Below are 25,985 nucleotides of genomic sequence, written 5' to 3'. Positions count from 1 at the left end.
CTGACTAGAACATTCACTGTGTGGTCTTAAAAGAGCCATAGGCAGAGATTGCTCTTGCAAGCTGCACTCCAAATTTGGAAAACTTTCTTGGAGCTATTTGACATAATGGTCTATAAAAATGATCCAAGAGATGACACATTTTAAAGCTCCATACCTCATTTACTGAAACATGCCCAAGTATAAAATTCATATAAGAAAAAAACACAGCATAATTTTTAAAGATTTGGAAATGATATATAGGGGTGTCCTAGTAAAATAACCAGCCTTTGCTGCCACCTAAAGGTAAAAACTATGTAGTGAAAGCTAGAGTTACCCAGAAAACAAATTTTGGGCAGCTGGCCCTACCAATAACCACCATCCTAAGCCACACTGTCTTCACCAACACATGTCAACACTGCTTAAAAGAAACCCGCCCCACCAATACTGCGTTCCATGCCACTGGGGTTATCAACAGATTTCAGGAGTTATTAACCACTTTGGAAAAAAAAAAAAAAAAACTTTGGAGCTCCCTGAAAATTCACGTGCGCATACTCCACTCCTACGTAAGTGGAGTCAGTAGATACTGAGATGCAACCTGGACATCGGTAGTGTTTTAAAATCCCCTTCCAGGTAAAGCATCCTTCCAGGTAACTGCTGGGCGTCAGGGCCATGAAGTCCTGGCCCTCTACAGTGCTAAAACCACCTCCGCCCAGTTATGCCAGTGTTCCAGGTGAAAGGAGAGCTGAAGTTTCTATCTAAAGGAGGGGCTCCTATGGCAGAACTCCTCAAAGTGTGGTGGGCCGACCACCTGCCATCACAATGAATCACCCTGAGAGTCAGTTAAAATGTGGGTTCCCAGACACCTCTACAGTCAAAATCATCACAATTTCTAGGGGTAAGGAGCTGAAACCTGCAATTTAAATAGGATCCCTACAGTTTTTTGTACGCTGAAACAGAGAACCAATCCAAATCTTGACGAAGTGAAAGGACATCACAGAAGTCTATCTTGTAAAGGCTGTTATTACCGACAGGCTTAAATGAGTCTATCCCTGAGTTCAACTGCAGCTGCCACTGCTCACTGCATGGGCAACATGGTTATGTTCACAGAAATGACCTCATCTCTAAGGTGTTCCCTTTGCTCTCTCTCGCCTTTTTTTTTCTTAACATAATTTGTTGTTGCTGTTTCTGATTGTATATTTATCACAGAAAATACAGAAAATGTAAGAAAAATAAAAGGCATCTATAACCCCACTAACCAAAGTTAACCGCTGGTAGCACCGGTGTAACTTTTTTCTAGTATTTTCTCTCCACACATAGATATTTAAAGCATGTCTATAGTTTACAAATTCTGCTTTTAACATTTCTTAAACATTTCCCTATATCTGCAAAAGTATCAGTATTTAAAAACAGCATGAAATTGTCATGTGGCTATACCATAATTCATTTTAACCATCCCTGATTGTTGGACACTTGAACTATGTTCATTTTTCATGGTTATAAACAATGCTAAAACTAACATCCTTGTGGGCATCTCTGATTATGTCCTAAACAAGATCCCTGGCAATGAAACGACTAAGTCACAAGTTTTGAGTTCTAAGGCTCTGGATGTACACGACCAAATCGCTCCCATAATCATCATTGAGGCTGCCCATCTCACCAAGTCCTGATTGGCAACAACAACAAAAAAAAAAACACCCTGCCTATTTGAGAGGCAAAAAGGTTGAAGTAACACTTCAGCACTGAAGATAAGACCAGAAGGTCAAGTGAGAGGTGGGAATGCCATTTATAAAAACATGACTTATAAACAGAATAGTCCTCTCAGGATATCAACATCTCATTGGCTATGTTCAGGATACAGCACGAAAAGAGATATCCGTAAGAATACTGAAGCCCACACACTCTTCCGGCACCTACGCACAGAAAAGGCTGAGTAAATGAACCAAACCAAGGCATATTACCACAGAGTTTATCTTTAATTGAAGGACTCACATTTTTAGCCAAGTCTGTGCAGTGGCTCTTTCAAAGTCATATCTAGGTTGCTATATAAATTCGGGGGAAGTTTAAATACGTGATATTGTACATAAAAAAACAAAGGGACTTCACTATACTTTATCATTACAATAAAAATGTGGAAACAAAATTTCTAGAGAATGAAAAACAATATAAGATGGACTCTCATAAAAACTGTTTACAAACTTATGATGAAAACCACACTGTTTAAAGATTATATTTATGAGCCCACAGCAAGGAAAGAATGATACAACCAAAGGGGGTGTAAATAATAATAAACAACTCTGTATTATATAATGGGAGAGTTATACTTAGCTGAGAAGCCTCATTCCATCTCCTTACCAACAAGTATTGTTATCCAAGGGTATTTTTTTTTCCCCTTAACAAATAGAGAACCCTGGTGGCACCGTGGTTAAAAATTCAGCTACTAACCAAAAGGTCAGCAGTTCGAATGCACCAGCCACTCCTTGGAAACCATATGGGGCAGTTCTACTCTGTCCCATAGGGTCACTATGTGTTGGAATTGACTTGATGGCAATGGGTCTTGGTTTGGAGGTTTTCGGTTATGATTTCACGGGACATCCAGTTACCTGGCCTAATAACAATGTTTAGTGCTTCTGTTCTGCCCCTATTTCACTGCGTAGTGCCTGTGGTCTTAAAAGCTTCCAAGGGGCCATCTGAGGCACAACAATTGGCCTCTATTTACCTGAAGCAACAAAGGAAAGAGAGTCAGGAACAGGAGGAGAAAATGGAATGTGTAGCTAATTGCCTCCATGAACAACTGCCTCTTTTGCCATGAGACCAGAAGAACTGGATGGTGCCTGGCTACCACTACTGAACACTTTGATCAAAGAATCTATAGAAGAATCCTGATCAAAATGGGAAAGATGCAGAACAGAATTTCAAACTCTTATGGACTTCAGGTTTTCTGCAGCCACGAAGGCTGTGTGAACCCCAGAAACTATTGCCCTGAGATAACCTTTAAACCTTAAAACAAAAATATCTCCTAAAGTCTTCTTAAAGCCAAACAACAATTTAGCTTAATAAGAAATGTCTGCCTCGAGCATTACACCTTTTTTAAATACAGATGTTACTTTATAAAACCCAGAAATTCTAGCAGTGATTCACAGCGTATCATGTATTCACATCATAGTAACGATACGTAAGTTCCTTTCTATTGTATGATATATCTCATTGTTTACACTGCCCACTGTTGTTAGCTGCCATCTAGTTGACCCCCAACACAGGGCGACCCATGGCCAACAGAAGCAAATGCTGCCTAGTCCTGTGCCATCCACATGATCAGTTATGGATTAGACTGTTAGGATCCATAGAGTTTTTTAATAATTATTTTATTGTGCTTTAGGTGAAAGTTTACAGTGCAAATTAGTTTCTCATTCAAAAATTCATATACAGATTGTTTTATGACATTAGTTGCAATCCCCACAATGCGTCAGGACTCTCACCATTTCTACCCCTGGCTCCCCGTTTCCATTCGTCCAGTTTTCCTGTCCCTTCCTGCCTTCTCATCTATGCCTTTGGGCAGGTGTTGCCCATTTGGTCACTTGATTCATCTAAGAAGCACATTCCTCACATGTGCTATTGTTTGTTTTACAGGTCTGTCTAATCTTTGGCTGAAAGGTGAACTTCTGGAGTGACTTTAGTTCTGAGTTGAAGGGTGTCCAGGGACCATAGTATTGGGGTATCCTCCAGTCTGTCAGACCAATAACTCTGGTCTTTTTTGTGAATTTGAATTTGTTCTACATTTTTCTCCCTGGCTGAGACCCTCTCTTGTGGTCCCTATCAGAGTGGTCAACGGTGGTAGTTGGGCACCATCTAGTTCTTCTGAGCTCAAGCTGGTAGAGGCTGTGGGCCATTAGTCCTCTGGATTAATATTTTCCTTGTGTCTTTGGTTTTCTTCATTCTCCTTTGCTCCGGATGTGATGGAAACAATAGATTTATCTTGGATGGCCACTCACAAACTTTTAAGACCCCAGACGCTACTCACCAAAGTAGGATGTAAAACGTTTTCTTTATGACCTATGCTATGTCAACTGACCTAGATGTCCCTGAAACCATGGTTCCCCAGCACTCAGCCCCAGTAACTCAATCCCTTAAGGTGTACGGGTGTGTCTAGGAAGTTTCTATGACTGAGTCCACTCTGTGCTCTATTATATGAATTACATGGTGTACATACAAATATGTATGCTAAAATATCCACAGCCTAATCTATCTATATACATGGGTGTACTCCTATAGGAGCCCTGGTGGCACAGTGGTTAAGCCATCGGTTGGCAGGTTGAACCCACCAGTCACTCTGAGGGACAAAGATGTGGCAGTCTGTTTCTGCAAAGATTTACAGCCTTGGAAACCTTGTGGGACAATTCTACTCTGCCCTACAGGATCGCTATAAGTTGGATTTGACCCGATGGCAACAGATTTTTTTTTATGATTATACCCCTATATGCTCTCCTCCCCCCATTCAGCATACCTATCTGCCTAAGTATCTACTTGTAAGTTATTATTTATTTTTACTGTTGAGGTATGGTTGCCTCCTTTTTTCCCCCCTTTCCTTGTGTTCCTCTAAGTGTCTTCCCTTGTCTTGGTCAAGTTGTGCTGACTTCTCCTATATTGTGTGTTGTCTTCACCTTCACCAAAGTTAACATTTGTCTACTATCTAGTGATTTCCCCTTCCCAGCCCTCCCTTCAGGGGAAACCATCATAGATTGTTTCTTTCTGTGTGTAAACCTCTTCTTCAGTTTTTATAATAGAGGTCTCATACAATATCTGTCCTGTGGTGATTGACTTATTTTGCTCAGCATAATGCCCTCCAGATTCATTCCCGTTGTGAGATGTTTTGAGGTTCATCATTGTTCTTTACTGTTGTGTAGTACTCTGTTGTGTGTCTACTATAATTTGTTTATCCAATCATCTATTGATGGACACTTAGGTTTTTTCCTGTACTGTTACTGTGAATAATGCTGCAATGAACATGGTGGACATATGTCTATTTGTGTGACAACTCTTATTTCTCTAGGATATATTCCTAGAGAATGGCATTGCTGGATCATATGGTATTTCTATTTCTAGCTTTTTAAGAAAGCGTTATATCTTTTTCCATAGTGGCTATACCATTTTACATTCCTACCAGCAGTGTATGAGAGCTCCAATCTCCCCACAACCTTACCAGCATTTATTGTTTTCTGAATTTTTGATCAGTGCCATTCCTGCAGGGGTGAGATGGTATCTCATGGTGGCTTTGATTTGTATCCCTCTAATGGATTCCTGGAAACCCTGGTGGAGTAGTGGTTAAGAGCTATGGCTGCTAACCAAAAGGCTGGCAGTTTGAATCTACCAGGCGCTCCTTGGAAACCTTATGGGGCACTTCTACTCTAACCTATAGGGTCACTATGAGTCAGAATCGACTCACAGTCAACAGGTTTGGTTTTGGTTTAATGGAGCCCAGCTGGCTCCCTTAAACCAAAAGGTCAGCAGTTCAAATCCACCAGCTGCTCCTTGGAAACCCTACAGGGCAGTTCTGCTCTGTCCTATAGGGTCGCTTTGAGTCAGAACTGACTCTATGACACTTCACAACAACAATAGCTAATGATGTTGTTGTTGTTGTTAGGTGCGGTTGAGTCGGTTCCAACTCATAGTGACCCTATGCACAACAGAACAAAACACTGCCCGGTCCTGAGCCATCCTCACAATCATTATGCTTGAGCTCATTGTTGCAGCCACTGTGTCAATCCACCTCGCTGAGGGTCTTCCTCTTTCCCACTGACCCTGTACTCTTCCAAGCATGATGTCCTTCTCCAGGGACTGATCCCTCCTGACAACATGTCCAAAGTATGTAAGACGCAGTCTCGCCACCTTTGCTTCTAAGGAGCATTCTGGTTGTACTTCTTCCAAGACAGATTTGTCCGTTCTTTTGGCAGTCCATGGTATACTTAATATTCTTCGCCAACACCACAATTCAAAGGCGTCAATTCTTCTTCAGTCTTCCCTATTCATTGTCCAGCTTTCACATGCATATGATGCGACTGAAAATACCACGGCTTGGGTCAGGTGCACCTTAGTCTTCAAGGTGACATCTTTGCTCTTCAATACTTTGAAGAGGTCCTTTGCAGCAGATTTGCCCAATGCGATGCGTCTTTTGATTTCCTCACTGCTGCTTCCATGGGTGTTCACTGTGGATCCAAGTAAAATGAAATCCTTGACAGCTTCAATCTTTTCTCCATTTATCATGATGTTGCTCATTGGTCCAGTTGTGAGGATTTTTGTTTCTTTATGTTGCAGCGTATCCATACTGAGGGCTGTGGTCTTTGATCTTCATTAGTAGGCGCTTCAAGTCCACTTCACTTTCAGCAAGCAAGGTTGTGCCATTTGCATAACGCAGGTTGTTAATGAGTCTTCCTCCAATCCTGATGCCCCGTTCTTCTTCATATAGTCCAGCTTCTCGGATTATTTGCTCAGCATACAGATTGAATAGGTATGGTGACATAATACAACCCTGACGCACACCTTTCCTGACTTTCAACCAGTCAGTATCCCCTTGTTCTGTCCCAACAACTGCCTCTTGATCTATGTAAAGGTTCCTCATGAGCACAATTAAATGTTCTGGAATTCCCATTCTTTGCAATGTTATCCATAATTTGTTATGATCCACACAGTTGAATGCCTTTGCATAGTCAATAAAACACAGGTAAACATCCTGGTATTCTCTGCTTTCAGCCAGGATCCACCTGACATCAACAATGATATCCCTGGTTCCACACCCTCTTCTGAAACCGGCCTGAATTTCTGGCAGTTCTCTGGCAATATACTGCTGCAGCCGTTTTTGAATGGTCTTCAGCTAAATTTTGCTTGCGTGTGATATTAATAATGGCCAATGATAGCAAGGATCTTTTCATATATTTACTGGCCTCTGGTGAAGTGTCTATTCATGTCCTTTGCCCATTTTGTGACTGCGTTGCTTGTCTTTTTATTGTTGAGTTCTTGAAGTTTTTTGCATATTTTAGAGTTTAAACGTTTATCAGATGTCATTGCCATTTTTTTTCCCCCAATATGCAGGTTCTCTTTTTACTCTCTTGGAAAAGTCTATTGATAAGCACAGGTATTCAATTTTTAGGAGGTCCCAGTTATCTAGTTTATCTTCCAGAGCTTGTGCATTTTCAGTTATGCTTGACATTCTATTTATGCCATATATTAAGGCCCCCAGCATTGTCCCTGTGTTTTCTATCATGAACTGTATGTTTTTAGGTCTTACATTTAGGTCTTTGATCCATTTTGAGTTAGTGTTTGTGTATGGGGGGAGGTATGGGTCCTGTTTCATTTTTAATGGATGGATATCCAGTTTTGCCAGCACCATTTGTTCAAGAGACTATCTCTTCTCCATTTATTAGACTTCAACCTTTTGTTGAAGGTCAGGTGTCCACAGGTGGATGGGTTTATTTCTGGATTCTCAATTCTGTTCCATTGATCTATGTGTCTGTCATTGTACCAATACCAGGCTGTTTTGACGACCATAGCTGTATAGTAGGTTCTGAGATTGGAGAGTGTGAGGCCTCCTACTTTGTTCTTCTTCAGTAATGTTTAACTCATCTAGAGGCTCTTTGCTCTCCATATAAACTTGGTGATTAGTTTTTCCATCTCATTAAGGAATACTATTGGAATTTGGATCAGGATTGCATTGTATCTACAGATCGCTTTGGGTAGTACTGACATGTTCACAATGCTAAGCCTGCCTATCCATGAGCATGGTATGTTTTTCCATTTATGAAGGTCTCTTTTGGTTTCTTGCAGTAGTGTTTTGTAGTTTTCTTTGTTAGGTTTATCCCTAAATATTGTATCTTTTAGGGGACTATTGTAAATAGAATTATTTTCCTGATTTCCTTTTCAGAGTTCTCTGTTAGTGTAGAGGAATTCAACTGATTTTTGTATGTTGATCTTGTATGCTGCCACTTTGCTGAATTCTTCTATTAGTTCCCGTAGCTTTCTTGTGGATTCCCTGGGATTTTCTATGCATATGATCATATCATCTACAAATAGGGACAGTCTTACTTCTTTCTTACCAACTTGGATGCCCTTTTTTTCCCCTTTCTTATTGCTACAGCTAGGATTTCCAGTACAATGCTGAATAAGAGTGATGACAAAGGGCATCCTTGTCTGGTTCCCGTTCTCAAGAGGAATGTCTTCAGTCTCTTTCCATTGAGAATAATGTTGGCTGTTGATTTTGTACATATACTCTTAATTATGGTGAGAAAATTTCCCTTCTATTCCTATTTTGGTGAGACTTTTTATCAGGTATGGGTATTGGACTTTATCAAATGCCTTTCCTGCATCGACTGAGATGATCATGTGATTCTTTTCCTTTGTTTTATGTTGTGTATTACCTTGATGGATTTTCTAATGTTGATCCATCCTTGCATATCTGGTATGAATTCCACTTGGTCATGATGTATTAATTTTTTGATATGCTGTTGGATTTTATTGGTTAAAATTTTGTTGGGAATTTTTACATCAATGTTCATGAAAGAGATTGGTCTATAATTTTCTTTTTTTGGCTTTGGTATCAGGGCTACGCTGGCTTCCCTGAACAAATTCATGTGTATTCCTTCCTTTTCTATATTCTGTAATAATTTGAGTAGTACTGGTGTCAGCTCTTCTCTGAATGTTTGGTAGAATTCTCCATTGAAGCCATCCAGGCCAGGGCTTTTCTTCTGTTAGTAGTTTTTTTTTTTTTAAATGACCTCTTCAATTTCTTCTTTTGTTATGGGTCTGTCCAGATTTTCTATCTCAGCTTGTGCTAGTTTAGGTAGGTAGTGTGTTTCTAGACTTGTCCATTTCCCCTAGGTCTTCAAATTTGTTGGAGTGTAATTTTTCATAGTATTCTATTATGATCCTTTTTATTTTAGTTGATTCTATTGTGATGTCACCCATCTCATTTCTTATTTGGGTTATTTGCATCTTCTCCCTTTTTTCTTTTGTCACTTTGGCCAGTGGTTTGTCAATTTTATTGGTCCTTTCAAAGAATCAGCTTCTAGTCTTGCTGATAAGTTTCAACAGTTTTTCTGTTTCGTTTATTTCTGCTCTCATCTTTATTGTTCCCTTTCTTCTGGCGCTTGTGGATTTCTTTTGCTGTTCTATTTCTATTTGTCCGAGTTGGAGGGTAAAGGTGTTGATTTTGGCCCTTTCTTCTTTTTTGATGTGTGCATTTATTGCTATAAATTGGCCTCGGAGCACTGCTTTTCCTGTGTCCCAAGGGTTTTGGTATGTTGTATTTTCCTTCTCATTTGATTCTAGGAATATTTTTTACTTTGTCTTTAATTTCTTCTATTACCCAGTGGTTATTAAGCGTGATGTTACTCAGTTTCCAAGTATTTGATTTTTTTCCTTCTTCCTGTTACTGATTTCTAATTTTACAGCACTGTGATCTGAGAAGATGCTTTATATTATTTCAGCATTTTTTAAATTTATTGAGGCTTGCTTTGTGGCCAAGGGTATGGTCTACTCTAGAGAATAATCCATGTGCACTGGAGAAGAATGTGTACTGTGCTGCTGTTGGGTGGAGTACTCTCTATATGTCTATAAGGTCAAGTTGGTTGATTGTGCGTTATTGAGAACTTCTGTATCTTTGAGTTTCTAGCTGATCTGTCCATTGTCAAAAGTGGTGTGTTAAAATATTCTACTATTAATGTGTAACTGTCTATTCCTCTTTTCATTTCTGTTAGGGTTTGTTTTATGTGTTTTGGAGCCTTGTCACTGGATGCATAGATATTTATTATGGCTATGTCCTCTTAATGGATTGATCTCTTAATCATTATATAATGTCCTTCCTTGTCTCTTATGATGGAGTTTGATTTAAATTCTATTTTATCAGAGATTAATATTGCCACTCCTGCTTTTTTTTGGATACTGTTTGCTTGATATATTTTTCCATCTTTTGATTTTTAACCTCTTTATATCTTTGTGTTTAAGGTGTGTCTCTTGTATACAATATATTGATGGGTCTTTTTTTTTTTTTTTAAATCCATCCTGCCCTCTGTCTCTTGACTGGTGCATTTAACCCACTTATATTCAGCGTGATTATCAATGGATACGAATTTGCTGCTGTCATTTTGTTATTTGTGTGTAGTGCTGACAATTTCTTTGTTCTGCTTAATTTTCTGTGCTGAGTTCTTTTAGTTCATGGATTGTCTTTTCATTTCCTTCCTTTTTTGTCAATTTTGTGTCTACTGAGTGTTTTTGATTTTCTTCTTTATTTTCATAGGTAGGTTTGTTAATTTTCTTTGTGGTTACCCTGAGGTTTACCTTTATCATTCTATGTGTAAAACAGTCTGTTACTTGTAGATATAGCCTTGACTTCCTCTCCATAAGGAAGTTCTGTAACTATACCATTCGTTCCCCCTTTTTGTTTTGAAGTTGTCATCAGTTTCAGACTGGCACCTCTGGTTCCCTGTTTTTAGTTCTATAGCTTTATTTTACTTTTTAAATTTCTCTGTCTGGGTTGGCATCTTGGTGATGCCGTCATGTGGCTTGCTCACAGGTTGTTGTCTGCTGTCCTAGAACTCCCTTTAATATTTCTTGTAAGGATGGTCTTGTTTTTACAAATTCCCTTTATTTCTGTTTATCTGAGAATGTCCTAGTTTCACCATTGTATTTGAGAGACAATTTTGCTGCATGTATGATTTTCTTGGTTGGCAAATCTTTTCTTTCATTGCCATCTTGCCTGTATGGTCTCTGCCAAGAAATTAGAGCTTAGTCTTACTGGAGTTCCATTGTACGTGATATCTGTAGGTGATATTTTATTTTTCCTGAGCCACTCTCAGAATTCTGTCTTTATCTTTGGACTTGCAAAACTTGATTATGATGTCTTGGTGACCTTCTTTTGGGGTCTATCCTGTATGGAATTCATTGAGCTTCTTGGATGAAAATCTTCTCATCTTTCATGATATTGGGGAACTTTTCTTCCAGCAAATATTCAAAAAATCTCTCTGTGCTTTTTTTTTTTTTTGGTGGGGGGGGGGTCTTCTGGGATTCCCATCACACATAAATTAATTCCTTTTCATAGTGTTCCACATAACTGTTTGGATTTCTTCATTTTGTGTTTCATTTTTTTTCCTGATTGTTCCTCAAACAAATTGGTATCAAGGGATTTGTCTTCTATTTTGCTAATACTTTCTTCCACTGTTTTAATTCTACTTCTGTTTTCTTCCATGGAGTTAACTATTTCTGACATTTAATTGTTAATCTTCTAGATTTCTAGTTGCTGTTTTTGTATGATTTCTAATTGTCTATTTAATTTGTCGTTTTGTTCTTGTATTGTTTTCCTGAAATTTTTTAGGGTTTTGTCCGTGTTTTCTTTGATCTCTTTGAGGACCCTATATATAAGCTTTCTGAATTCTTTATCGGCAGTTCCATTACCATCGTTTTCTTAGGAAGGTTTTCTGCCCCCTTTGGTCATTTGGTTGAACCATCTCGTCTTGTTTCTTTATATAATTTGATATTGTCTGTTGTCTCCAAGTCATTAAGGTGTTGTTTTATTTATGATTTTGTTTTGTTTTGATTCATCAGTGCAGGCAGGTTGGTTGTACTTCAGTGATTGCTTGTCTGGCAGCACAGGGGTGTTCACTTCCTGCCCCCAGTTGGACGGGGGGACAGCAGGCAGGACAAGCCCTCACTGCTGTTCACTGTATGTGTGAGATGGCTTAGGATATACTGGGCGGGCCCTATCCCATGGTATGGGAATGCTCACAGCTGCTCACCATTTGGGTGAACAACAGGCAAGGAGCAAGGCAGGTGTCTGGGGGAGTGCTGAAGTACTCCCTTTATTGGGGGGGCACGGTGGTCAGCTGGTGGGCACACAGACACTCTCCATCAGAAGGAGTAGGCAACTGGGGTAGGGTAGGTGACTGGAAGTAGTGTAGATGCTCTCTCTGGCAGGGGAGGGGTGGTACAGGCAGCCAGTGTCACACAGGCACTCTCTCCAGCAGGGGAGGGGCTGGACTGGTGGGTGGGGATGGGGGGAGAGAGAGAAAAAAAGAAATAAAGGAGGGGAATTCGTCTACTGCTCTGCGCTCACCCCCATCCTACAGGTTAGGGACTGCCACTAGAGTCATTCTGTCTCTGAATCCTGTCTTCTTTTCTGCTATATGTATGCCAGGATCCCTGAAACTCTCTTCCTCCTTCCTGTACTTTCCCTCCTTAGCTCCAGTTCATGTCCTGCTCACCTTGCTTCACTCCAGGTATGTCAACACAGTTTCACTGTTTGCTATTGGGAGTTCTGTAATGCTGTCTTCCTGTGTTCCTCACCCAGGGTCACTGCTGGCTTTGTCTCAAAATGGCCCCACTGTTTGGCTGTCTCACAGGGCACTTCTACTCCATATCTCTCCCTGTTTGCTGCCACTGTCCAGTTTCTTTTTCCAAATGGTGTTTGATCTAATTCTATATCTTTTCCTTTGTTTCTCAGGGTTCCAGGGCTGTCATCTATATGTGTTTCACTTTGTTTCTTGGGTCTTTGTTGTAGAAGGACAGTGTGGTACATATGACTAGGCTGCCATTTTGAATCATCTTCAAGCATTATGCTCTTTTAAAAACTATTTATGTGGGCTCAAATTGATAACTGCTACACAAAAAATTACACAGGAACCTCATGGAGCAGTGAGCTTATGTTAATAGAGGGGGAACAACTCAGAAAAGGAAGGTATGAATGACTGCATAACTCGAGCAATGTCATCAAAATCACTGAACTGTACATGTAGAAACTTGAATTGGTGTGTGTTTTTGCTGCATACATTCTCAACAATAAAATAAATTTTTAAAAAATGAAAATAAGAGCATATTTCTATGAACTCAATCAAGCCTTTGCTCTTTCACACTCTACCAACCCAATCTCCCAGTCCAGATCATTCAAGCTATCTATGATTTCTCTCTTTTCCCTCATATGTTAATCACAGAACAAATCTTACTACTACAATTCTACCTCTACAATATGTCTCTCCACAACCCACTCTCCCATTTCTCCCCACAAACGCACACTATCTGGCCCTAGTCTGTGTTCCCATTCCACCTCTTAAATATAATTTATTTTTATGAAACTCAATATCTAAGCCATGTGTGATACATTCCTACTTCAGGACTATTGCCAAATGTATTCTCTTACTCTGTTACCAAAAGTGTCCCCTCACTCTGGAATGTCCTCCCTCATTCCTGCTGTTTAAAATCCTAAAAAGTTTTTGGAGACCCAACTCAAATGCTACTTTCTTCATGAAGCTCTCTTAGACCCCTCAGTTGGAATTAACCTCTCTTTTTGGCAACCTCACGGCTCTTTGTTGAGACTGGGGACAGCGCTTTTGTTTTGTCTCCAGCTACACTGTGGTTGCCAAAAAACAAGAAATAAATCTTATTTATTTCTGCATCTCTCACCATCTACTATTAAGAGCTTGAACAGAACACACTCAACACGTTTGCAGAACTGCTTTGCTGAAATTTTTTTTATTCAACCTATTACAGTTTACAATCTTTAATATAATGTGTCTGAGGACCTAGTACTTTCAAAGAATCAGATCCTCCAAGTTGACTTCATGTCCGGAACTATACCATTAACTACTTTTTGTCCTTCTGTTTAATTCAAGATCAAGGAGGTATGCAAGCAGAGAATTCCAACACGGATCCCTAAACCAAAAACTACAGGCATCACTAAGCTCTCTACTAAGGCTCCCACAGGGCCTATGGATAAGCCTATTCACCAGGCTGGCTGTGGGAAACTACACATCATAAGGACTGTCACCTCCAACACTTTCCTCCACATGGGAGGGAAAAGGTAAGTCATGCCAATGCACTGTCTGGATACATTCATCTACAGAAATATCTGGAAAGCTAAAATTGCCATTATGGAAGACCAAAAGAGGAACAGCCATGCCTCCAGGAAATGGTGAAGCAGCAAACTGACAGATGGTTCATTCAGAGGCTGCAGGACCTGGTGAAGATCATCCTGAAAGGGCAGCACATCTACAATTATCATATCTATGTATGCGTACAGACACATGCACACCTTTACACCACCACCCCGCCAAATCCACCCAATTCCTCATCCTACCCGCTGTAATCCAGCCCAACATTGGACTGTATACCATCGGCCTTAAACAGGATTGAATTCACTAGACCAGTACGTGGGTTTTCTGATGAACACAGATAGAAGTAACCTTTCATTCCACAGAATTTTATTGAGTAATCATATTTCAATAAGAAAATGTGCTAGTGAGAATTCCTAATCTGTTTTAAGAAAGTCAGATTATTTCCTTCAAAATGACAGAACATTCAGAATCATTCTTAAATCATGATTTCTCTATGACCAGGCAGGGGAAAAAAAGGTGGTAACTCTTAGTTACAGGGAGTAAAGAAACAACAAAATGCGTAATAGCTGCACACATCCTTCATGTGGCCTACTTGATAATCACTGGTGCCACACGCACACTGGACTGTTGGCACAACTTTCTGTCCCACTTTTGTATTAGGTTGCCCCTCCTGTATGTACCAGACCATGGAATCACACTGCTAGCCTTGTACAGCAAACCATTTTAGATCAGTATTGCTGCTTTCTATAACAATCAGGCATCTGAGTCAAAGGTTGCCGATATTGAGATTGTTCAGAGAGATAGGAATCATTGTCCTTGGAAATTAAAAAAAAAAAAAGACAAAAAATTATCATACTACAGAATGTTGTATTCAACCAGCTCTCTACAAGGCTGGACGTAGTCCCATGAGTAAGCTATACGAATTCTTTTTATCACTCTGAAAAGCCTTTCTCACTGAAGCAAGTGAAAGGTATAATTCAGTGTGGACAGAATAACATGATCATGTTCTAAGACAAAGAAGACATTTATGATGGGGAGACGGTTACACTTCACAAAACCTGTCAGAGATAAAATATATATAGTTCAAAGAAGAGCATGACCCAGCAATCCTGTACCGAGACATGGATACGTGACTGTGGAAGAAATCCTAGAGGCTAAGGGCAGTGCTGCAGCTGGCTGTCCTGGGAAAGAGCCTGCAGAACAGAAGCAAAGGAAATGCTGTTCCCAACACCCTTCCAGCAGAGCCCAATTCAATGCACTGATGCCACTAAGCAGATACCCCAGCCTCACTCCAGTTTAAAGGAGGAGGAGGAGGAGCTGGAGGCCTGGGTAGAGCGATGCAAGCCAAAGAGTAGGGGGATGTGCAGCAGCCTGAGCAGGCACATGGCAGAGGGAGAAGGTAGGGAGATGGAGTAAATTAAAAGTCAGAGGTGGAAAAGCCTAAGCTAAAGACAGCAGGAAGAGAACATCGGAAGGGAGTGGACTACAAAAGAAAGTGATGAAGCTCTGACACAAAGATAATTCGAGAGAAAGACAATTCAGAGGGAAGTGTGGGACAGTAACAGGTGGGAGAACGTACGTGTGGAGGGCTTAGCGCTGTGACTGACATAAAGCAGGTATTCAATAAATCCTCAGAGAATAGAGGATGGGTGAGTGAGGAAGAGAAGGGCCATGTGGTCCCAACAACGCTCCCAGAAACGCAAAATACCCTTGGAGAGTTTTACTTTGAAGAGGGGCACAAAACGTGCTATATGTTTGAGATTTCAAAACTACTGAAATCTAGAGGAGACTCCCTGGAGTATATTTTTAGGCTGGTGTGTGTTCAACAGCAAGGAAGAAAAGAGACAAAATACTGTAAAAAGCACTAAAAAGAGTCAATTCCGACTTATGGCAACGCCCTGAACTGCTCCATAGGGTTTTCAAGGCTGTGAGGGTAACCGTCTAGAAGCAGATCGATCGCCAGGACTGTCTCCCAAGGTGCCTCCTGGGTTCAAACCAACAGCCTTTCAGCTAACAGTCCAGTGCTTAACCTTTTGTGCCACCCAGGGAAGCTTAAAAGAGGGCAGGAGGAAAAAAGATGAGAAGTGTCAAAAAAAAAAAAAAAAAAAAAAAGTAGGAACATAACAATACTTCTAAGACAACTAGAAGAAAGTGGAGTCCTACCTTTAAATGGTAATATAGTTCTAATCCCATTAAAATAAAAGTCTTTAACAAAGCTCTATTTTAACAAAAGGATTCCGAAACCCACTGCCATCCAGTCGATTCTGACTCATAGGAACCCTATAGGACAGAGTAGAACTGCCCCGTAGAGTTTCCTGGAGGATTCAAACTGCCGACATTTTGGTTAAGGGCCATAGCACTTAACCACTACGCCACCACGGTTTCCAATAAAAGGACTGTAAACCAAAAAACATACTTATTAAAAGCAATATACAATGCGATAAAAATGCAACCACAACTAAGAACCAGGAATCCTATTTAATGTTGAACACAATGGGATGTGCCCTGTGATACGAGTGAAATACAAAAATCCTGCCTCCGGGGGATAACCCTGTTTCTGCAGGAACGTGGCCCATCTGAAGAACGATGAAAATAAAAGATGCTATCCTAATAATGCCACAAGAACTTCAGTTAGTTAAAATTTTACAGTAAGCAGATAAAAATCCAAGTGAATGAAAATAAATCCAATTTATAACGAATTTTTTTTAAAAACCTGATACTTTTATGATAGACTCTTTCCTCAACCCTACATTTATTTAACTTCAATAGTTCCCGAAGTAATTTCTTTATAAACTTTTGAAATAAAGTACCTGACTTCAACAGGAAAGTAAATGGTCTAATGTATGAATAAGTATGGACTGAGTAATAGAGTAATTGATAAAAAACACAATTCTCTCTCGGGTACGTTTCAAATTCCTTCTACTTCTGGAGATATGCGATATCCAGCTCCGGGTCTGACCCTGAGTCTGGGGCAGGGGTTGGCAAAGTATGGCCCACAGGTCAAATTCATCCCAATTTCTTTTTTGTAGCCTGCAAGTTAAGAACGGTTTTTACATTGTTAAATAGTTGGGGGACATTTTTTGAAAAGAATATTTTGTGACGTATGAAAATTATATGAAATTCAAATTTCATTGTTCATAAGTAAAGTTTTATTGGCACAAAGCCACACTCATTCATTTACATGCTGCTTTCCTGCTACAATGGTAGAGCTGAGTAGTTGTTAAAGAGACAGCCTAGCCCTCAAAACCTAAAACATTTACCATCTGGCCTTTATAAAGAAGGTTGGCTGACCTCTGGCCTAGTTTGACCTAGACTAGCAAAGAACTCAGGAATAAGAGCTTAAAAAAGGCTTTATCAACTCTTTTTTTTAAAGTAATACCAGCAATTTATGAATCATATTAAAAATTCTACAAACGCTATGAAAATAAATATTTCAAGCTATTTGTGATATATTTTGTAAAATGTATAATTCTATGCATGTATTTGTGTTCAACTAAAAAATATCAGATAAGAACAGTTCAAAGTACTTCTGCTACAAGATGATACCATGTGTAACTGTTGGCTCTGAGGGGGGAATGGAATTATCTCTAGGCCTTCCAAATTCCTAAGCGGTATTTCTCAAGATTCACAGACATTTAGCAAAATTACATCAGGACCTACTTTGGGTAAAGAATCTCGTAACTGTTATCAAGAAGCACTCATTTAGTCATTTGCAAGAATCATGGAAACTGTATAGAATAAACTGGCCCACGAAGGTTCTCTTTGGGCCATTTGTTACACGGTCTTTGAGAACAGAACAATGACTGATAATGTAGCTCTCTCTCTCTCCTCTTTCCTTCTTCCCCTTCAAATTCATCCTGCTCCTGACTGTTGCCTTTGAACGTGTTTTAAGAATATTATTTGCAATTGATTGAACACCTTTGTGTATGACCGCATCAATGCATAAATCTTATCATGTAAGCAGATTATGTTCCCTCCCCCCCAATTCCTTTAAGGTATATAAAACAGGGCCAAGCATGTAAACTCAATAAATGATTTTGAAAAATACTTGCCCTGAAGTTGATCCTCTGTTGTGTGTTATCAACATCCTCTGTGTTTAGTCTGTATCTTATATGTAGAGGCAACTCTACAACATTTACTCTGCATGGCTGCCTATACATAAAAAGTAGTACTATAAAAGCCCAACTCTGGTGTGAGAAAAGGAAAAAAACAACAAACTAAGTTATTCAGGTTTAAAGGAAAGATACAGGTGTTCCCCCTTTTAATAATTTCTAGTGGGGGTTAGTACAGGATAGATAAACCAATGAAACTTGAAGGGAGTAACATAAAATTATACCACAACAACAACAAATAATATTTACAATGCCCATTTTAGCCGTCTCAAGCAAAAAGAACAATCACATTGATTCTAGGTTTTGTCAACAATAGTAATTATCGGCTCATTTACAAAGCCAGTCTGTTGTCCCCTCTCAAAACATAGTTTATAAAATTAAATCCAAATACGGTTAGAATAAAATGTTCATAGACCCTGTTGTACAATGAGTACTTCTAATGTATTTCTAGAAGAGAAAACCAACGTCTGCCAAATCATATGCAAAGCCTGGGCAGGATTTCAACAACTCTTTCAGCAGATCAAGACTCTTTGGGCATGGAACGTCTAGGCTGAGGTTTCCAAGATGTGGCTATGAAACATTAACAATTATTTAATTAATGAATACTTAATGAGTGCCTTCTATGTACCCAGATACTAGTCTAGGCCATGAGGATACAGCAAAGAACAAGTCCCTGCGTACATAGAACTCACATTCTAGTTGAGGGGGGGTACCATAATAATTTAACAAGGAAAATAATACTTGGTAATAAATGCTCTGCAGATAACTAAAATAAGGTGATAATATAAGGGAGCAAATGGATGACTACTCTAAACTGGCTTACCAGGAAGTGCCTCAAAGAGCAGGTGATATGTGAAATAAGGTCTTGGATGAAGAGCCAGCCACTGAAAATTCCAAGGTTCGGCACAGGCAGGAAAAGAAACAGCTATATGTAGAGGGCCATGAGCTTGGCCTGCTGAGGAACAGAACAAAGGCTGGTAAGGCTGGGACAGAGAACACGAGAGGGCCGTAAGTAGAAGATCTGACGGAGATCAGCCACAGCAAGTAATCTGAATTTTACTGTGTGGGCCAAGGGGAAGCCACTGGAGGGTTTAAGCAGGCATGTGTTCTGATTTCCCCTTTAAAAGGGTCATTCTGGCTGCTAAACACAGAGGAACAAGATGGAAACTGGGAGTCCAGTTAAGAGCTTACTACACTACAGTGGTTAAAGCAAAAAAGGATGATAAGAGCATACATCAATGGAGATAACAAAGAAGAAAAATGGGAAGATTCCTGACATGTTATGGAGAAGAGACAAGAGGACTTGACAGATCAAACGTGAGGGGTGAGGGAAATTAATGGATGAATGTATCAGGATGCTGCTAGACCTCTGTGAAATTGAGTGGCCGTGGTTTAATTTACTAAGATGAGGGAGTCTGGACAACAGGCAGGTTTGGAGAGCGATTCGATAGTTAGGTCTTGGGCACGTTACCTTTGACGTTCCTATTAAATAACTTCATAAAGACATTAAAAAGACAGCCAGTACATGAGTCTTGTGCTCCAAGATTAGGTGTGAATTACTGGAAACAACGCTTCTCAAAGCCCAACGGTACAAGGTGCTTATTTGTAGCTCCAAGTAACCAGTGCTCTTTGGACAACTAAACTTTGGAAGACCAAGAGCTTTAATAGATAAAGTTTTATAACAGTGCTGTATCCCCCAGCCCAGTGCAATCGAGTCGATTCCGACTCATAGCAACCCTATAGGACAGAGTAGAACTGCCCCACAGGGTTTCCAAGGAACTGCCAATCTTTGGTTAGCAGTCAAGTTCTTGAAGAGGCTTATAAACTGAGGTCCTTTTTAGATGGATAAAGGACTGTTATTTTAGAGATGACATTTTTACCACTGACACCCAGAAGAGTTATTTATTAGAAATATAAGTGCACAGACTCTGGTTTCAGATTGCCTGCATATGAATCCCAGCTCCCCCAGTTACCAAGTGAATAACACTGGACAAGTCACTTAACCTTTCAATGCTTTAATCTTCCCATCTATAAAATGGGAATAACAGTAACTGTCTCATGGTGTTCTTGTGCAGACTAAATGAGTCAGTTCATGGAAAGCAATCAAAATAGTGTCTGGCACATAGTAAGCACTTGACAAGTGCAAGCTAGCATTATTGTCTGCAGTCTCTCATCACTGGGCATACAAGTATCTACACATTTCAGTTCTCTAGTTAGACACTTGATAAGAGATGACATCAAAGATTCAGAACGAGCTGGCTATATAAAAACCCTCCTCAAAAGAAATGAGGCCTAAGAGTTTTGCAAATTGCTAAGAACATCCTCTTTAAAAATAAACCATCTATGTGTCAGTCATTCCCAAATCTGTATCTCCAGCCCTGGCCTGACCCTGGGGTGCCAGACACACATATCCAGCTGCCTGCTGGACACTCTACCTGATAATGGATTTAAAAGAGAAAGCAAAGGGAGGCCTCTTTCAGTGAATGAATGATCAAGGGACCACCTCCAACTTTAGAATCTCTTGGCTCTGATCCAACCATCAAAGTCCATGTTTTGACTGATATTCTCTCAGGTTTTGGCTTTATATTGAGAAGCAGCCCAGTTTCAACTACATAAAACCTGGGACATTGGATCAGCTCGTTTTAGCTGCAATATTTAAAATCATGATTCTATTGTATGTATTGTTTATTATGCCACTTAAAATAATTTCTTAAGATAAGCAGGGAATAAGGAAATAATTGAAACGAAATATTAGATGCTATTAGATGACTCCTGGGCTCCAATGTCTCAGGTAGACTGGGCTGCACACTCCTTAGCAAAGGTGACTCTCAGCTGTCTTATCCTGGGTCATGACTACAATCACCACCAATGACGTCACCAATAGGATGGTCAGCCTTCGCGAGCAGCCCAGAATAGTCCCAGCAAATTCTAATAACATAGTCTTTCAAAAGCATCTGGATTAGGTGACAAATTACATGTTTAAGTTTATGGTCACTGAGAGTTCTGCAGCATCTAGCATGTATGCATTCATTCATTCATTCAGCTAACATCTACCAGGCACCAACTAAATACCAAGACTCATGTTGGCCTCCAGTGCAATGCAAGATTCTCATATAAAAATAACAGGTCTTAAAGACCTACATGAAATAAGCAAAAGGGGCATGGGTGGATCAAAAGTGTCCTTGAGAGCCTCTGAGTTATGTATCACATCTATGAAAACATGAGAATGGCAAAACACAGTACATTTTCTTAGGCAATAAGGAAACAGATATATCAGACAGTTATTACACACGGTGTATAAGCAACAAATACTGAATACATGGCTAAAAATATTCCATTGCCTTGCCACCATGAGTGTGAACTGGGAACAGGTGATAGGGAAAAATGTTATTTTTATAGGGAAGTAGCATAATCCATAACATGGATAAAAGTAGCATTACGACTATCTTTCTGTTCTCTAATTTAATGCACTATTTCTTCCTTGACTTTCAAGACAAACATAACTTACATAGTTTAGGCTAATTTCTCCCCATTAATATGGGAAAAAATTGGTTCAGTTGTGATTTCTTCCAAATTAGAAATGCTATACAGATTAGTCAGACAAATTGTCAACAAATAATGAAGCAAGCGGGTCTTAACAAAATTTATATGCTCACTTTCCTAAAAGGTAATTTAAAAAGCAAAAAAGTCTCTGATAAAATTGCATGTCAGCAATTTTCAAAGATTAGTCTTAAAACTAGAAGGAATCTAGCTCGTATCAAAATAAGTGGGGACTCTGACACATCGCTTTATAGGAATTCTGGAAACTTGGATGAAGGAGGCTGTAGGACCTAAAGTTCTACTAGATGAAATGTTTAAACAGTTGGTTGGTAACACTCTTAAAAAAGAATATCTCTAAATCCCGGCAGTCATGGTCCCCGAACCTTCTGTTGGCCCAGAACAGGAACTATTCCCGAAGCCAACTCATCAGACATGGACTGGACTGGACAATGGGTTGGAAAGAGATGCTGATGAGGAGTGAGCTATTTGCATCAGGTGGACACTTGAGACTATGTTAGCATCTCCTGTCCGGAGGGGAGACGGGAGGGTAGAGGGGGTTAGAAACTGGCAAAATGGTCAAGAAAAGAGAGACTGGAAGGAGGATGCGGGGTGACTCATTAGGGGCAGAGTAAGTGGGAGTATGTAGTAAGGTGTATGTAAGTTTATATGTGAGAGACTAACTTGATTTGTAAACTTTCACTTAAAGCACCAAAAAAATTATTAAAAAAAAAAAAAAGAATATCTCTAAGGACTCTTCATTTTACAGATATGCTGATAGAGAAGCCAGACGGTAACAGTGGGAAAAATACAGCTTTGAAAGTTAGTCACACTTAACTAGCCTCTTTTGAGACCTCTTCCTTGCTGTATGTTCCAAAGAACATTACTTAACTCTCAGTTCTTTCTCTGTAAAAATGAAGGCAACACTTACCTTTTAAGGATTAGAATTAGGGTCCCTAATTTGATGCTGTTTCCCCTATCACTCAAGAGGAATTCAACTATTTCTTAAATGACGTCTATCCATAAAGCACACCATAAAAACAGCTTTTAACACCTGAGTTGGGGGTATTAAAGCAACTGGGGATCACTACAGTGGTGTAAAAAAAGATTAAAAAAAAAGTGCTGTGCCTTCAGACACACAGATACATTTGCTATGAGCAAGGCTGCAAAAGAGTCTGTAAGTTTTATCAAGAATGTATTTTATTAGCGACACTTTAAAAAATGATGTCTGATCAGTTTGTACCTGACGTCTGCCTTCTGGAAACAATGCAATAACTGAAGTAGAATTTTGTAGTTTTTAATGAGTATTTCACAATTCATATTTCAAGATTAATGTCTGCAGCTAGTATGTATCAAGTGTCTATTATGTGCAGGGCCCTGTAGATAATGCAAACATGAATTAGACTTTGGCTTTGTTTTTAAATACCTTAGAATCTGGTAGAGAAGAGAGGCAAACCTTAAAGTAATATAAACATGATTGCATATACAGCCTTACTGGACTTGAACAGAACAGTTCAACGACAGCCTGCGGGAGGCAGTTACTTAATGTCTTTCCTGGTAAATGCCCACTGCACTGGGAGTGGGTGCACATAGTAAATAAGTGTTTGAATTGTCTTGTTATCTGGATTCTAGTCTTGTTTCTGACATTAACTAGCTATGAGAACCTGTCAAGTTGCTTGACATCTTTAGGTCTCATGTGCCAAATTTGTAAAATGGGTGAGTTCACACGGATGATTGCTAAACCCCTTTCTGGAGCTAATATTCCAAATTACATGATGACAGTAGCAACAAAAAAAGCCATAGCTAATATATACTGCGCACACCTTTTTTTTTACACATTGTTTCAAGCACTGTGCTAAAGTGTATCACACATTATTTTCGTTTTATCTTCACAACCACCTAGGCAGATGTCGGCAAGCACTTTACAGATGAGGCGAAACTGTCAGAGTGCTGGAGTAGCGATCTGAAGCAGTCTGAATCTAGTCCAGGGGCTGCCTTTGACCTCCTTTCACGAAAACTGTTTTATTCATTCTCAAGAAAGAAACAAAAGACGGACAGACTCTGGAAAAGGGTCCTTTCTGACTGACAGGTTGATCTGAGTTAACGTCACACCCGTCAGTTCCACGTGCTAAAGCGTCACTCCCACACCCGCGCCCACGGCGGGGCGCGCCACCGCGGGGCGGGAGAGCGGGACCCCCCGACGCGGGCCGGGGCCGAGACGCGCGGTCCGGCGCGGGAGAAGGGGCCCTGCGGGAGCGCGGGCAGGCTGGGTACCTGGGCTGCTGGCTGCTCCTGCCGGCTGCTTCTCCCACCACTCGTCTCCAAGGTCGTCTGCCATGTCTGCTCGGGGCGCGCAGGGGCGGACGGCGCGGGAAGGCAGCGCCGCTGGGCACGCGAGGCGCTTTCGGGGCAGCCGCCGGCGTTGCCGCACGCGTAGCCCCTACCCGGACGCCGTCGCCTCGTCCCGCGACGGTGACGTCACCTCTCCGCTCCGCCTCTCCAGCGCTCGCGCTCAGGTTCGCCGCACTTTCCACACTGGAGCCGATGGGCAGGGGAAGTCTGGACACGCAAATGAATCCCCCGAAAGTACGAAGACAAAAAGAAACAGAAACAAAAATATACTGGCACCTGTTTTTAAAATAAATTCTTTCAAAACTTTTTGTTTTGGTTTTATTTTTTCTTAAAATATATTGTAGAAAGTGTGACACGGAATGCCAAGACACTTTTTCTCTGTTTAAGTTTCAAAAAATCTGTGCCCGGGAGGAGCACCGAGCACGTGTGGTTTGGCGTGGGTCAGTGTTTGGGAAATTGTGATTTGTACAGTTTGCGCTTAAAAAACGTGCACACGGCTACGTGACAACGAATAGCCAGCCTTTGTTGTCCTCTTTTTATACAGCATGAGTAGAGAAAATGTTTATTCTTCCCGAAAGGCTTGTCCACAGAGACATCTAAGTGGTCCTGAGAGCTTATAGAGTCGCCCAGGTTGTGTTTCTGGCCCCATTTGTGGAAGGAGGGAGGAAGAAGAGAGCCTTACAGTCTATCAGAAAGAAGCCTACTAAACCAAAAACCAAACCCGTTACCTTCCAGTCGATTCAGACTCCTAGTGACCGTACAGGACAGAGTAGAACTGCCTCAGGGGGTCCCCAAGGCTGTCACCTTTACAGATGCCTGACCGCAACATCTTTCTTCTGTGGAGAGGCTAGTGTGTTCCGAGGATGCCTGTCAAGCCGAGCACTCTTAGAGAAGCCTACCAAAAAATAATAATAAAAAAAAACCCGTTGCTGTGGAGTCCATCTGACTCATACGAGCCGCCACCCGACCTTTTTGGTTAGCAGCAGAACTCTTCACCACTGCACCATCAAGGCTCAACCTACAACGCCTCTTATTCCACCTCCAATGTGAAGTGGCAAGAATAGACAATGAAAACCCGCTGCGCAGCCCGTATTGGGGCCAGCTATCAAGTAACTGTGGACGATAATTTTTAGGATGTCACTTATAGTCACAGGGTGAAAATCATATGAAATGTATTAAAGCCATGCAATGTGCCCGGCACTGTGCTTGGAGTGGTTTAAAGATTAGAGATTAGTAGGATATGATCACACCTTCCAGATACCATCTGGGTTCAGAGGACTCTGTCGTTACCAGGTTCTGAAGTAAGTCCAATACCTTTTTTTTTTTTTTTTAGTTTTGGCTGTTATTGCCTTTTCTTATCAGTATCTTTATAAATCCAATCTTATTTGTCTTTGCAGGTTGGCATGACAATGATAACGTCAGCAGATTATGCACTGCAGCACTGTGTACTACATGCTACTAATGATGAAAAAAAAAAAAACCTTTGCCGTGGAGTCCATTCCGACTCATGGCGACTCTACAGGACACAGTAGAGCTGCCCCATAGGGTTTCCAAGGAGTGCCTGCTGGATTGGAACTGCAGACCTTTTGGTTAGCAGCCATAGCTCTTAACCACAATGGCACCAGGATTTCTGGTGGATGTCTAATAGACATCTCAAATTTAGCAGCTAAGACAGATCTATTGTTACTGCTCCCTCCCCCACCTCCCAACCCCAACAAATCACCAAATCCAGTCCCTCCCTAGCCTCCTCCACTTCAACAAGTGGCAGCACCTTTACCTGGTTGCATTTTTATCCAATTCATTGGTAAGTCCAGTGGATCAATCTCAGAAATATACCCCAAATTTAACCATCACAGCCTTGGTCTAAGACACCATCATGTCTCTCCTGGGACACTGTAATAGCCTTCTAATTGGTCTCCCTGCTTCCTTTCTTCTCTGACCTCACTTTTGCTTCCATAAAGCAGTCATAATCATCATGTCACTCCCCTATAATGCTTCAGCGGTCTCACTACACTCACACTTCACTATGTCTTGTGGCCTGGGGTTGCATTGTTCTTATTCACCACTGTGGCCTCAGGAGAATACCTGGCACATAGTGGCTACTCAGTGTGTTTGTTGACAGATGAATGAAAAGAAC

The 25,985-nt window shown here is 40.6% G+C and overlaps 2 protein-coding genes across 4 annotated transcripts in view; one reads left to right on the top strand and one right to left on the bottom strand.

Moving 5' to 3' along the window:
* The window catches only part of FILIP1L (filamin A interacting protein 1 like), a 63,117-nt gene extending 45,908 nt beyond the window's left edge, over positions 1 to 17,209 (top strand). Inside the window, exon 2 of the mRNA XM_049857919.1 lies at positions 13,626 to 17,209. Coding sequence (XP_049713876.1) covers positions 13,626 to 13,817 — 192 coding nt within the window. The 3' untranslated portion in view covers positions 13,818 to 17,209. The remainder of the gene's footprint in view (positions 1 to 13,625) is intronic.
* Positions 1 to 24,064, bottom strand: part of CMSS1 (cms1 ribosomal small subunit homolog) — a 425,391-nt gene extending 401,327 nt beyond the window's left edge. Inside the window, exon 1 of one of the 3 annotated variants that reach the window (XM_049857927.1) lies at positions 23,771 to 24,064. In XM_049857927.1, coding sequence (XP_049713884.1) covers positions 23,771 to 23,834 — 64 coding nt within the window. In that variant the 5' untranslated portion in view covers positions 23,835 to 24,064. The remainder of the gene's footprint in view (positions 1 to 23,770) is intronic. The other 2 variants (XM_049857928.1, XM_049857926.1) reach the window with 2 other exon arrangements.
* Between the last annotated feature and the right edge of the window lie 1,921 nt (positions 24,065 to 25,985).

The sequence above is a fragment of the Elephas maximus genome, chromosome 18 (assembly GCF_024166365.1).
Source record: "Elephas maximus indicus isolate mEleMax1 chromosome 18, mEleMax1 primary haplotype, whole genome shotgun sequence".
Taxonomy (NCBI): Eukaryota; Metazoa; Chordata; class Mammalia; order Proboscidea; family Elephantidae; genus Elephas; species Elephas maximus.
This window is presented reverse-complemented; position numbering and strand designations above follow the sequence as displayed.